Below are 14,336 nucleotides of genomic sequence, written 5' to 3' on the forward strand. Positions count from 1 at the left end.
TGTGGCTCAAGTGGTAGAGCGCTAGCCTTGAGCTGAAGAGCTGAGGGACAGCGCCCAGGCCCAGAGTTCAGGCCCCATGACCGGACCCAAAAAAAAAAAAAAAAAGAAGTAGGCCCAAGGAGGAATATCTTCTGCTACAATTTGAGAGTCTGGTTCATTTACTGGGGGGGACCCCACTAAAATAGTGGTCATAGAACCTGGTTTTGGTTCATCATACAGTTACCACATGAACTTAAATTTGCTTCATATTCCTGGCTCTTATTTCTTCATCTGACAAATATTCAGAAGACCTGGGAGTTTGCAAATCAAGTTTCTACGAACTCAGAGGTGACTCGGTTCTGCAAACACTCCGTTTTCATGTGATGTTAAAAGAATATATAACCATAAAAATGACGGCTTTAGACAGCTGCACACTAGGGTCTTGATACTTTCTGTGCACATATGAAAGCTGACAATGGAATAAGAAAGCTTGTTGAAACTGATTTGGGAAAGGGGGTGGGACAAGGGAGGGTCCTGGAGGGGAGAGTCTGGTCAAGGAACACTGCACATACACACGGACAACTAAATGAAACCCCCTGGTACAACCAATGCTAGCTTTAAAATGGAGACCCTGCACCCCGGTTCTGCACTAAAAAAAAGTAGCACACATCTGGATAACATCAGCATATCCACTACACTTGATTTCTTGTGGTCTTTGTTGTTGTTTGCAGTCTTTTGAATGCCAGATTTTCCCTAAGATCTGTTAGGATGTATTTAAAAATTGTTTCAATGATTAGGAAAGCTGAAACACACTCACACTCACACACTCACACACACTCTCACTCACACTCACACACTCTCTCACACACACTCTCACACACACTCACACACTCGCACACACACTCACACACACTCACACATACACACACTCACACACACTCACTCACACACACTCTCACTCGCACACACACTCACACACACTCTCACACACACTCTCACGCACACTCACACACACGCACACTCACACACACACACTCTCACACACACTCACACGTACACACACTCACTCTCACACGCACACACACTCACACACACTCTCACACGCACACGCACACACTCTCTCACACACACTCTCACACTCTCACACACACTCACACACATACTCTGACACACACACTCACACACTCTCACTCGCACACACACTCACACACACTCACGCACGCACACACACTCACACTCTCGCACACACACTCACACGCACACACTCACACACTCTCACTTGCACACACACTGTCACACTCACACTCTCACTCACACACTCACACTCTCACACACACTCTCTCTCTCTCTCTCCCTCCCCACCTGCCGCTTTCTGTCATTCTTTCCCTCCCTCCCTTTCCTTCCCCCTCCCTCCGCACTTTCAGAGCCCAGGTCTGTGGATATACCATCGTAGCACACATGTGCCATCCCTGGCTTGGCACTACCAGGGTGCAGCTCTCTGTTCTGTTCTGGGAAGTCAGGTAAGCATTAGCAAGCACAGGAATGGAAAGCGCACCACAAAATCTCAGCATTTCATTTTCTATCTGCTTTTTGGCAAAGTGAGATTTATGACAAGAAATACTCCCAGAAGTTATTAATTCTTACTGACTCTACCATAAATCCAAATTTTCTTATAATTTGTATTTAAACCTTAATTCTAATCTAGTAGAGTCATGAGATTAAAGGGAAATTTACTTTTTTCAAAAATGATTTCCTCTTATGAGTCTCATAAAGAATGACTGTTAAAGAGATTTTCAGCCAGTAAAACCTAACTGGATGACACTATGACAAGTCTAAGACTCAACTGAAAGCTCAACCTTGAGGCTCACCTTTGTGTTCATCCGAAAAGCATCATGGTGAAGACATATCAAAGTATATTTGCCATCCTGGGTTAGCCAATAAATCTTTCTGCCTATTAAGTTGTGGATATTCATCACAGGGACAAAAAACTGATTAAAGCCCCCATGACAATGTGGATGGCAGATTTACTGGTTTGGTAACAAGATTCATTTTGAATCTTTGTAAGCAATCCAGCTTACCAAGCATCTCCATTTGAGATCCATCTAGGAAGAGACAGCCATGTCTCTGGAAGTGGGCTTGGTTGCGTGGACCAGCCACGGGTAAGGGTGTGCATAATGACAGGGTGCATCTGCAAAACCTTTACCCATGTGTTTGAGAACACAAGTGGAGTTGAAATAGTAACATTGTGTTGCTGAATGCTAAAACTCAGCAGGCTGAATGGCCTGTGCTTTTCATCTCAGCTATGGGTAAAGGCCAGACTGGGAAAATTTCACAAGATCCCATCTCAATCAAAAAGTTCGATGTGATCTGCAATCCGAGGCGTGCAGGGTCTTTAACTGAGGAGACTGTTGGCCCTGTATGACAAGGGCTGGGTGTGGCTCGCGTGGTAGGAGTGCCTGCCTAGTAAGAATTCAAACCCCAGCCCTGGCCAAGGGAAAAAAGAATTCCAAAGCTCTACAGAGAAGGTTTCCTGACTTCAGGGCACCAATACCCGTCATGTTAAGAAACAGTTTGGCAACGAGTCTCAGTGATTTATTTGCGCTCACAAGGACCTGATGTAATATTTAAAAACAGATCTCTTCTTTGTGTAAACATGGATTAAGAAAAATGTAAATCCCCGTCTAGGTTTATTTTTTAAGTACGGGTTTTAATTATGTATTTATAAATCTAGAGTGCTCAATGCCTTAAGCAGTTAAGACAGTAAGTGGAACCTGGCAGAACACTTGTTCTGGTCATTCGATGTTTAATGAGCACTGGGACATAGAGGTGCGTGTGAGACGGCATTCCAGAAAACAGACAGAACGTGGGCAGGATCAGACCACATCCTTCTCCCCTCCGCCTTCCATTCAGCTGTATTTCTTGTGATTGATACTGATCTCTATAATCTCTGTCTTTTGAAAGGATAATTGTTATAAGATCCAGGGTTTTTTCCCTGCAGTAAATGGGAAGATATGAATTTAAGTCAGTCTTACTTCCTAACTGATCATACATAGGATAGAATTATAAAACAAATCTTAACCATTTCATGCAAAGTTTAAATGTCATAATCTTTCTCCCCAGAAATCTCTTAAATTTTACAACTGTACATACTAATAATAAAGAGCTTTTCTGAAAAAGCATACATAATTCCTTCATAAGTCACCAAAGGTTAGCTACTAGCTTTGTAGATTAATGAAGCTAGAAAGTCAGCTCTATGTGTTACCAGCCGTGGATACACTGCTGTTTTATGGAACTGGTTTGCCAGCTAGAGATAATGTTTGCCAGATAAAATTGTCCCATGCCTACTATTATGAAAAACTGAAGTGGCTCAAGTTTCCATGCCAGGAATCTACTCTCAATAATCACACACTCCAAATGTTTGCATCAGTAGACATTTCAGCCTTGGTCCGTAGCCTTTCTCCACCACACCGGCCCAGCACAGGGTGCTTCTCTGCGTGCCTGTGAACACCGCATCAGCACCGCATCTGAAGCTGATTAGGACGGCCGAGGTGTTTCAAAGAAAGGAATTTTGATTTTTATAAAGATTGGCATAAACATCCTTTTTCTTCGTCCAAATTTGTTTTGTTACAACATACTCCCTTCTCTACTACAGTCCTCACAAATGTCTATTTTCTTCAGATTCTCTTTTGTGAATTTGCTTTTTATGTATTTTTTAGATATTCAAATCAGTACAACACAGGTAGGATAAAAGTGCAAAATTAAATCCAAACATGATCTATCTCAGGAAAACACTCAGTGTAGGACTAAAAGGCATAAAGGAGAAAAGATCTGTTTGCCTGCATTATTCACTGCAAAGTTAGATGTGGAAGGCTTGCTAAATTCTTTAGCAATATTCATCAAAATTCTCTACTCTTCTCAGTAATGATGTTTTAAACAAATCTATAGGTGGTTCTTGGCTCCAAGAGGCATTACTACTCACTGGCAGGTGGTCTCTCTGGTTTGTTAGGCAATTGGGTGGTCAATGATCAGGGAGTGAGGGATGCTGTCAAAGCCCAGTATTTGGTTCTAAAATCACAGTAGAATCACTCTGGCCATTTACCTATAGCTCATATATCTGGAATACCCCGTCCCAGAATTGTAAACTACCTATCAAGCTCCAACTGTGAGCCCTGGATACAATTCTTAGCCTCACAGGGATAAGCAATGGGGCAGAGAGGGTCAGACAACCCTCTGGTCTTCAAAAGGAACAGGCCTGAAGTGGAGTTAAGCATGTCAAAGACACAGGCCTCACTGTTCTTCCCTGGGTTCCTCGGGTGTCTGAGCACGTTTCCTCTGAGCATCTGTGCCGGGCCTCAGATGCCGGTGTCCGTGGCCCTTTGTTATGGGCGGTGGCTATCTTTCTTCCCATCATTTACAACTGGGACATCTCTCTACCTCTGGGAAAACAAATTTCCACATGGCAGCAGGGATGGGATGGCAGACTGGGTGAACAAGTCCAGCCATGCTGCTTCTTTTTAGTGGTTCCCATGACATGGTCTTAGGGCCTACCCCAGCCATCTAGAAACACCGCAAATACAGCAGATCCTGTCCTCAGCGTCTGCCGAGAGATTTCCACATTGACACCTGGTCTAACAACAAGCCCAGCAAAGCCCAGCGCTTGCCAGTCCCTCACGGGCAGCTGGGGGCCTGTGTCAGTGGAACTGTGACAGAAAGCCACTGTGAGGAGGACTCCAGGCCCCTGCCAATGGGAGGCGTCAGCTCCAGGAAGCTGTATGGCAGGGTAGGAAATCCATACACAGAAATGGCGGAGGGCATCTGCCCAATAAATAGAACAAGAAATGAGCCCAAGTACGGAAGAGGTTCTGGAAACGTACGGATGTGTGTGAATGTGCATGTGCCTCTGTGTGTGCATGTGTGCTAAAAAGCAAAAATAAAGAAATGAAGGTATTAGTAGACCCACATTCCTCTTCAAAAGAAATGCCCTTCCTTCTTCCCGGAGCCAGCGGACCCCCCTCCTCTCCAGATTCTTCTGCTTCTTGGGGACGCACCCACAATCACTCCATTCTGGTGCAAAGTGCCTGAAGCCTCGTGTTCTCACCCCGCAGAGCTGTCTCCCGGTGCTGGCTAGGATGTTCCTGTCTGAACATTACAAAGTACCTGGCTTGCTGTCAGAGATCTCACTTTAAATGGCCGAAATCGCATGATAAATGGTGTGAAAGTTTTATGGTCCTTCCGTCAGGCACCGTAATTTACTCTCACATAATGCACAGTTAGAAGAACCAAAAGGAGCCATCCCACCAGGGCAGACAGTGCAGAGACAGGCCCTCCGCCACTCTCCGGCCAGAGCATTCTGTGCATCCAATAAGAAAGCTGCTTCCACGGGCGGGAAAACAACCTCTTGATCTTGCAAAATGTTTTTGGACACCTAAAGGCTCTTTTATTACTCTGGCTGATTAAAATGAAAAGTTTAAACGACTAAAACGTTCTTTTTGATGAGTTTTTGCCATGAACTATGGACCTCATAGTCCAGTGGGACTGGAGCCCTTTGATCTGGGCACTCACATAAATTCAGAGTCATAAAACATCATTGGATTTGATTTTACTGGTGTGGCTGATGTTGCCAGATTTGTAATACAATCTCGCCTTCTCCTCCCTCAGCGGTGAGCCCATCCACCATTGCTTTACAGCAGGAATAAAGGAGTTCCTATTTGCCTTCGGTTCTCAAACTTCAAGACTGAGCCCCTTTCCTAAAAATCAGCGCTGTGTTATACTCATCAAGACTAGAATCCGTGCCACTTGATGGGCAGAGAAAAAAATACCGAAAGGAAAAGCCTGTTCTGCAGTATAGTAGTTACAGATTTTTCACTACAGAAGACAGAAGGGGATAGGGTTGAAGACAACACAAGTTCAAAGTAGGAAAATGAGAGTCAGCTTTAGAATTCACAAATTTCCAGCAGGACTAACTGAAAACAGATTAGAAAACCAGAAGTCTCTCAGGTTATTTATTAGTGACTGGCAGGTCATGTCTAAGTTTTTAAACTTGATTTAGCAAAAACAAAGAAAAACTTGTACGTGTGGTAAAAATAATGAAACATTTAACATTTGTTTGGTGAAAAGACAAGCAATAATAGAAATTAGACACTGATTCCACTCTCCTAATCTTCTGGTATCATATGTGGTATCATATTCCTTTAACTCCTAATTGAGGAATAAAATCTTACTCTTATAGAAGACCTACCAGGGAGTAAGAGTACAAATCATTTTTAAAAGATCTATATTCAAAAGACCAAAAAAAATTGATAGTAGTTCCTATTCACATTTTATCTAGTTCAGCCTAAGTCTGGTCTCAGCTACAAAGACCCATGATATATTTAACATCTCCCACACAGGGAATACTCATGTGAATAAACCAGTAACCATAATTTAAATTTCCATGGATTTCCTAAAGGCTGAAAATGGGTCATCAAAACCCCTCTCTAAGTGACACAGGACCCGAGTCATGAGAGAGTCACCCAAGAACGCGTTCTGCAGGCTCCCGGGGCCTGGCCTGTGCAGCGGCAATCCCTTGCACCTGGCCTGAGGCTCCAGTGAACATTCTGGAATGCTGTGTACAGGAGCACCATGGCCCCCTCTCCTTGCCTTTTGATGGGATCATGTTACATGAAGTCACATCCAACAAGTCGAAGCATGACAAACACGCCAGCGGTGCACGCCTGTCATCCTAGCGACTCAGGAGGCTGAGCTCTGAGGATCACGGTTCAAAGCCAGCCCGGGAAGGAGCGTTTGCGAGACTCTTTTTCTAGTTAACCACCAGAAAACCAGAAGTGGAGTCGTGACTCAGTCATAAAGCACTAGCCTTGAGCGAAGAGCTCAGGGACAGCACCCAGGCTCTGAGTTCAAGCCCCATGATAGACACTCCCCCCCCCCAAAAAAAAAGCCAAAGAGCATCAATTTTATATAATTCAACTGACTAACTTCCACTACCAAGTTTGGAAAAAGGCCATTATTGTATGTTTTCTCAATGCTTTGAAAGTTGTTTATACGATCTGCTTGCAGCTGAGGTGTCAGAAGCAATCACTGAAACAAAACAAACAGAGAACCGTCTCCGCAGCATCCCGGACAGTGTGAGCCCCGGCCCGGCCCGAGGCTGGGTGCCTGGATGCAGGTGTGTGTTGGGTTCGGATGAGAGACGCATATCCAAGAAAGCACATCCAACTTTCTCGCTTCATCCTTGGACAGGCAGGGGGGGCAGCAGCACCCCTCCTCCTCCTCCCTTCAGCGAGGAGTCTGTCCCGCAGGGCACAGCCGCCCCTTCGCGGGAGCCAGCCTCTCCTCCTCTCCGCAGCAGCAGACAGGGAGAGCTTCACAACCCAGAGCCCTCCTCTGCACACAATTGAGCCGTGAGCCTCACTGCTCTGAGAATGACATTGGGGATGGAACTTTGAAAAGACCTGGGAGGCTCTTGCCTTACAACCACAGGCCAAGGCCAACCTGTAGAGCAGCAAATAAGCAAACCAGCGTTTCTTTAAATATGAGGGTTGATGCATCCGAGTACCTCAGCGATCGTAAGTCCTGCTTTCTTACACACATGTGCACACACCAGTGCACAAACACACAACCCAGGCCATAGCCTCGCCCTGTCCGGCACTCGGCATGCCCAGTCACGTGGGCCTCCGTGCAGTCCTTCAAACTCCCTGAGCTCTTCCGCACTCCCCCACGCTGTCCCGCACAGCATTTGCGCCCAGTAGGAACTTTATCTGTAGGTACTGAAGGAGTGGTGAAGACCATCTTTTTAAGTTAATTTTTTGGTGCCAGTCCGAGGGCTTCAGCTTAGTGCAGGGCATTCTCCCTGAGCTTTTGCGCTCAAGACTGGTGCTCTACCACTTGAATCACAGCTCAGCTTCCAGCTTTTTGGTGGTCAGAAGGTCAGAGTCTTACATATTTTCCTGACTGGGCTGGCTTTAATCTGTGATCCTCAGATTTTAGCCTTCTGAATATAGCTAGGGTTATAGGTGTGAGACTGGCACTCAGCCTGATATTCCATTTTAAAACAGCAACTGATGCTTAATATCCTAAGGCTTTATGTAGATGGTCCTTGTCTTCTATCACATAAAATGTGTGTGTGTGTGTGTGTGTGTGTGTGTGTGTGTGTATACACAGGCTGCATTGGGAAGTAGACTCTGCATTCTATGCCTGCATTGTTAAGACATGCACAGACTTTCCTGTGCAGAGTTCCCTGTGTGACAAGCTAAGTTAGAAGCCTTTTTGAATGTTAAAGGCAAAAGCTTTCAGTGGGAGGAAAAAAAATGCTTCAATTACTTGGTTTAAGAGAAATAGAGACATGCTGACCCCTAGTGGCGAATCTGGGGAATGACTTTAAAGTAAGCCTAGACCCAGTGCGGTGCAGAATCACATAGCTTTGCAATATACATTTCTCCATGTGTTGTTTGCTAAGTGTTTGTGCAGCTAAGGGTAGTCTCATCTTTTGTATTGAGTTTTACCACGCTGACACACACAGCAGCCCCCAACGATGGTGTGGGAACGCCACCATTTGTAGTGGTAGAAAATTAAGGTTTGACCCATTTCTTAGTAGAGACTTCTTAGAGATCTGAAATTAGCAAATTCCATGAACGAGATCACTTTAAAAGCCAACACACAGTCTTCCATTTCATTAGTCTCAGAGGAATATCAGGCTCTTATTTTAAGCTGTCTGTTGTTACTCGGCCTTGATGGTGAAAATTCTGTTTTTTTCAACTAAGCAGCAAATCATTGAGCACAGAAGCTATGTGAGGACTAAATACAATGACTCAGGATCCCTGCCAAGCCTGGCACGCAGCGCATGCAGCTAATGTCAGGGGCCATCCTCATCATCCCCACTAGATGTGGCATTCTGCCCAAGGCACATCTCACGCTTGGCAGGTGCCAGTGCCTCGCAATCATGAGGAGCGTGAACTACCAGAAGCACAGCTACTTTTATGATATGAGGGGACTGGTCTTTATAGGAAGAGCACTGGAACCAGAGCACAAGGGAAATGTCCCACACTGTGCTAGGGAAAACAACGTCTAAACAATGAAAGTCTAATTATCCCCTCTCTCCTGCTTTAAAGACAAAAGACCCCTTTCTCCATAGAATCAAAGGCATTTACAGTGTCATCATCAAAATTAGGGACTGGGTTTTATTAAACACAGCACCCAAGGCTTTCTTCCCAGGTTAAACCCTCCCACAGGTGGGTGCAGGCTCATTAAATACTTCAACACAAGAGGAATATCTCCTCATGAACACTTGAGGAGAGCAGCTATCAGATAACCAGTTCAGTAGAGTCAGGGGGGGGTGAGAGAGAGAGGGGGGAGAGGGGGAGAGAGAGACAGACAGACAGGGAGAGAGAGAGAGGGAGAGAGACAGAGACAGAGACAGAGGGGGGAGAGAGAGGGGGGAGAGGGGGAGAGAGAGAGAGGGAGAGAGAGAGACAGAGGGGGGGAGAGAGAGGGAGACAGACAGAGAGGGAGAGAGAGAGAGAGAGGGAGAGAGAGAGACAGAGGGGGGAGAGAGAGAGGGGGAGAGGAGGGAAGAGAGAGACAGACAGACAGAGAGGGAGAGGGAGAGAAAGAGAGAGGGAGAGAGAGACAGAGACAGAGAGACAAGAGACAGAGACAGACACAGACACAGAGAGAGACAGAGGGGGGAGAGAGAGGGGGGAGAGGGGGAGAAAGAGAGAGACAGACAGACAGAGAGGGAGAGAGAGAGAGAGAGGGAGAGAGAGAGACAGAGGGGGGAGAGAGAGAGGGGGAGAGGAGGGAAGAGAGAGACAGACAGACAGAGAGGGAGAGGGAGAGAAAGAGAGAGGGAGAGAGAGACAGAGACAGAGGGGGGAGAGAGAGAGTGGGGGGGGAGATACCTGCAGGTTTTCAACTTCTTCTTTGTGTTCCCTCTTCAAGTGCAAAATAGCAGCTTGGTATTCTGTAAGATCACAAAAAAAAAAAGAACCAGTTACACAGATGTACAAAAATGAGTCAGAAAATTCACGTGAGCACCCTCTCCGAGCGCCCAGAGGCAGCCTACACTGAGCATCAGAACCCAGAGGCCCTGTAACCAGTGAGCTGAGCAGGCGCAGCAGGGAGAACAGGTCTGGCCGGCGCCATCTTGGCCACATGGTAGAGGCTAGGGCTTGGCATCGTCTTCGCGGTGGAAGGCGCAGCCCTCCCCGCTGGCACCATCTTGGCCACGTGGTAGAGGCTAGGGCTTGGCATCGTCTTCGTGGTGGAAGGCGCAGCCCTCCCTGCCGGCGCCATCTTGGCCACGTGGTAGAGGCTAGGGCTTGGCATCGTCTTCGCGGTGGAAGGCGCAGCCCTCCCCGCCAGGTGATGGGTGTGCCCTCATCCGTGGAGACTGGGCAGACACCTGTCAGCCCAGTGCCTGGGACGGAGGTTCCGGCGACGGCCCCCAGCCCGGCCAGCTGCCAGGGCCGGCCATGTGTCTCTGGATGCCTGTCATCTGCCGTCTCCTGGCTGTGCTCCAATACGGACTGACTCAGGTGTTTGTCTTCAAGGAGGAATTAGTTTAGCCCCGCAGAGAACAAACAGAACCAACACAAATGTGCTAGCAGTGGGGGATAAGTGAGATCCGAGGAGCCTATTTTTTTAAAGCCCACGTGAAAGCTCATCTACTGAAGCACTAGGCCTGATTTCAGTCTTGAGATCAACCCCAGAAAGTCAGGAGTCTACAGCTGAGGCTGAATTTCTGGCCCAATTTTCATCCAGATTCCCGTGCATCACACACGGATCACTATACACACAGGGACCCCGGATTCCTGTGCATCACACACAGATCACTATACACACAGGGACCCCGGATTCCTGTGCATCACACACGGATCACTATACACACGGGGACCCCGGATTCCTGTGCATCACACACGGATCACTATACACACGGGGACCCCGGATTCCTGTGCATCACACACGGATCACTATACACACAGGGACCCCGGATTCCTGTGCATCACACACAGATCACTATACACACGGGGACCCCGGATTCCTGTGCATCACACACAGATCACTATACACACAGGGACCCCGGATTCCTGTGCATCACACACAGATCACTATACACACAGGGACCCCGGATTCCTGTGCATCACACACAGATCACTATACACACGGGGACCCCCGATTCCTAGACCATATCAGAACTCAGAAGTCAGAGCATGGTCTTGAGGTTGAGTCCCAAACCATGTGCTCAGATACCTAAGCCCGAATCAATCCCAAGCCTCTGAGACTCACGGAGGGAGCATAAATCAAGCAACCTTCTTGCAAAAGTAGTGCATTTTGGGAATCGCATTTGCCCTCTGAATAAAAATTACACAGACCATATTCTGAAATTATCCATTCTCCCTCTAAGGGTGTGATGCTGTGGCTATGACTAATTCGTTAGTGTATTGACCAAGGCCACTCAGCAACACCCATTATTCATGTCCTTAAATCAATATTATCCTGCCATCGGTACCATAGCTACAGGTGTCAGAAAAACACTCCCATCCCGGTAAGAATGACAAGACAGTCTCTAGGGAGTGTGTAGGAGGAATAAACCCTCCATTCTGAGAGCTCGGAGAGTGGAGCAGAATGGAAAGGCTGCACAGCAATGGCTATGAGCCGAGCTGCGTGATGACTCCACAATGTGACTTACTAGTGCGGCTGCTCCCCACACAGTGAGGAGTTCAACCCCGAGAGGGTGGTGGGTCACACAGGTCAAATACCAGGATGGCCCAGCATCCCGTAGCTCTGGAGCTCTGTAAACACACCGGGAGAGGAACCTGAGCCCCAGCAGGAGTTAATGAATGAATTAAAATGTCCCTGTCCACAGGAAGGAAGCCTGACATATGTCTTTAAAAAGGGGATTTATTGCATGAAAGATGAAAAATATGAAAGGCTCCTTCATGGAAGAATTCAGCATTCCGAGGAAAAATATGAAAGACCTGCCCTCCATAAAAACAAAGCTCTTTCTAGTCAAGTATTTAATCTAATTGGTGCCTTTTCTTTTCGTAGCACCAATCTGCCTTTTTTTTTTTAATCACTTTACGGAACCAAGTATCTGTGTACACAGAAATGACCGGCACACATTCCCAGCTTTGTCTCCTCAAGGCCTCTGAAATGTCTGAGAATATCTCAAGATTTTCATTCCAGTAAGAACTCAGGGGACACGGGGGTTCTTAGAGAATCTTACCAATTACGTGGCACACAGGTGTGAAAAGCTTCAAGAAAAGTACACCTATGGGGGGGGGTGAAAGTATCACTCCCCAACACTAGGTGTCAGTCACAACACTGCACAGCTAGACCAAACCGGCTCCACCACCCCAAAGGTAGAGGTGGAGGGCGGCGGCCGCTGGTACCACCTGTCTTCCCCGCAAAAGGCAGGTCTGTGTGGACGCGGAACCCACTGGGAAAAATCAGAACAAGTGCAGCGAACTTTAAAAGTTTCAGGTGAGCCTGTAGCCTTCCAGTTGTTACAGGTTCACACGGCTTGGTTCTGGGAAACCGAGAACACATGCGTATGTTAAAAACACATGTAATATTAAAACTAGTACGTGTGGGTGTACATATGCACGTGTTTGTGTGTGCATATAACATTATGTAGATGTGCATGCATATTGTACATATATTAGATTGCACATACCATATACATATTGTGTGCCATGTGTATATGTAAGTATGTCTATATTATGTATCTATCTACATATACACCTGCACATATAAATACATATACCGTATGCATAGATCACAAAACCTTTCGTACAATTACTTTTTTTTCTTTTTGTCGGTCATGGGACTTGAACTCTGGGCCTAGACACTGACCCTGTGCTCTTCAGCTCAAGGCCAGCGCTCTACCACTTGAGCCACTGCACCATTTCCAGTTTCTGAGTGGTTCATTGGAGTTAAGAGTCTCATGGACTTTCCTGCCTGGGCTGGCTTTGAACCGCAATCCTCAGATCTCAGCCTCCTGAGTAGCTAGGATGACAGGCGTGAGCCACCAGTGCCCAGCTTACAATCACTTTTTTAAAGAATTTAAAAACAAGCTGGGCACTGGTGGCTCACGCCGGTCCTCCTAGCCACTCAGGAGGCTGAGATCTGAGGATGTAGTTTGTATCTCCAATGAACCACTCAGAAACCAGATATGGAGCTGTGGCTCACGTAATAGAGCACTGACCTTGAGCACAGAGAAGCTCAGGGACAACGCCAGGCCCTGAGTTCAAGCCCCACAACTGACAAAAAAAAAAAGAATTTAAAAACATTACCCCTAATTAATATATCTTAGAAACGAATAAGAAAAAGCAAGCAATTAAAAAATGGGTAAAAGAACAGTAAACTCAAGGAAGAAGAGCTCCAATGGCTAATTGACATAAAGAGATAATTTCACTTGTCTTTAGCATAAGTCAAGTTAAAATTAGACTTCAAACACATAAATGCCATACTATCTACCCTGGAGAGTTTATGGTACTAAAACAAGTGTAAAGAAGTCCATGGGATTAGTAACAAACTCACTCAGGGGGAGGGGAAGGGAAGCTTCCAAATGTACTTTTAATGCTCTGTGTCTTGGGAAAGTAAGTGAATATAATCATGAAGCTGATGCAGCTAACATCATACACTTACAACAAAAGCTAACAAATCTAACAACAGACGTAATCATCACCATGCTAAGAGATATATAGTACACCAATGACAGAAACTGACAAGTCAAACAAAACACAAGGAATCCAAAGAAATATGGTCATACAGACTATGATCTCTTTCTGTAATGTAACTAAATTATATCAATACTAAAAGAATAGACTAAAATTGAGAAAATTAAAAAACCAAAATCAGCAAGTTTAATTTTGAACAATTATATACACAAGACTTATTTTAAGAAGGCAAGAGATACATGTTCTCTGAAGTTCTTGGAATGGTATCTACCACATAATGAACACGTGGAGAAAACCCACTATGTGAAAATATGAAAATGATGCAGAAAAAATCTTGATAAAGTGAAAGCTATTCTTGCTTTTAAAAAAAGAAAGCCTCTTAGCTCAGCAGAACAGGAAGGATCCCTATTTTTAAGACCTTTTAGCAGTCTTCAGCCGTTAGGGTGCACTTGGGGCCAGAGTGAGAATGCCCTTATCCACTTGCTCCGGAGCTAACGGGGAGCCGGTCACGCTCCAGTCCCACAGCCGTTTCCACAGCGCCCTGCCCTGCTCACCACTGAGAGCCAGCGCTCAGAACATGCTTCACACCCGAGAGACGATTGAGATGCTTTACAATGGTCACAACGTATATGGGATGGCGTGGGGGGGTGGTTGGCAGACCCTCGCGCCCCGTGCTCC

At 46.1% G+C, this 14,336-nt stretch overlaps 1 protein-coding gene across 1 annotated transcript in view; it reads right to left on the reverse strand.

Moving 5' to 3' along the window:
* The window catches only part of Fmn1 (formin 1), a 230,378-nt gene that overhangs the window by 121,806 nt on the left and 94,236 nt on the right, over positions 1-14,336 (reverse strand). Inside the window, exon 4 of the mRNA XM_013014304.1 lies at positions 9,876-9,937. Coding sequence (XP_012869758.1) covers positions 9,876-9,937 — 62 coding nt within the window. The remainder of the gene's footprint in view (positions 1-9,875; positions 9,938-14,336) is intronic.

Source organism: Dipodomys ordii, unplaced genomic scaffold, assembly GCF_000151885.1.
Source record: "Dipodomys ordii isolate 6190 unplaced genomic scaffold, Dord_2.0 Scaffold23, whole genome shotgun sequence".
In the NCBI taxonomy this organism is placed as follows: Eukaryota; Metazoa; Chordata; class Mammalia; order Rodentia; family Heteromyidae; genus Dipodomys; species Dipodomys ordii.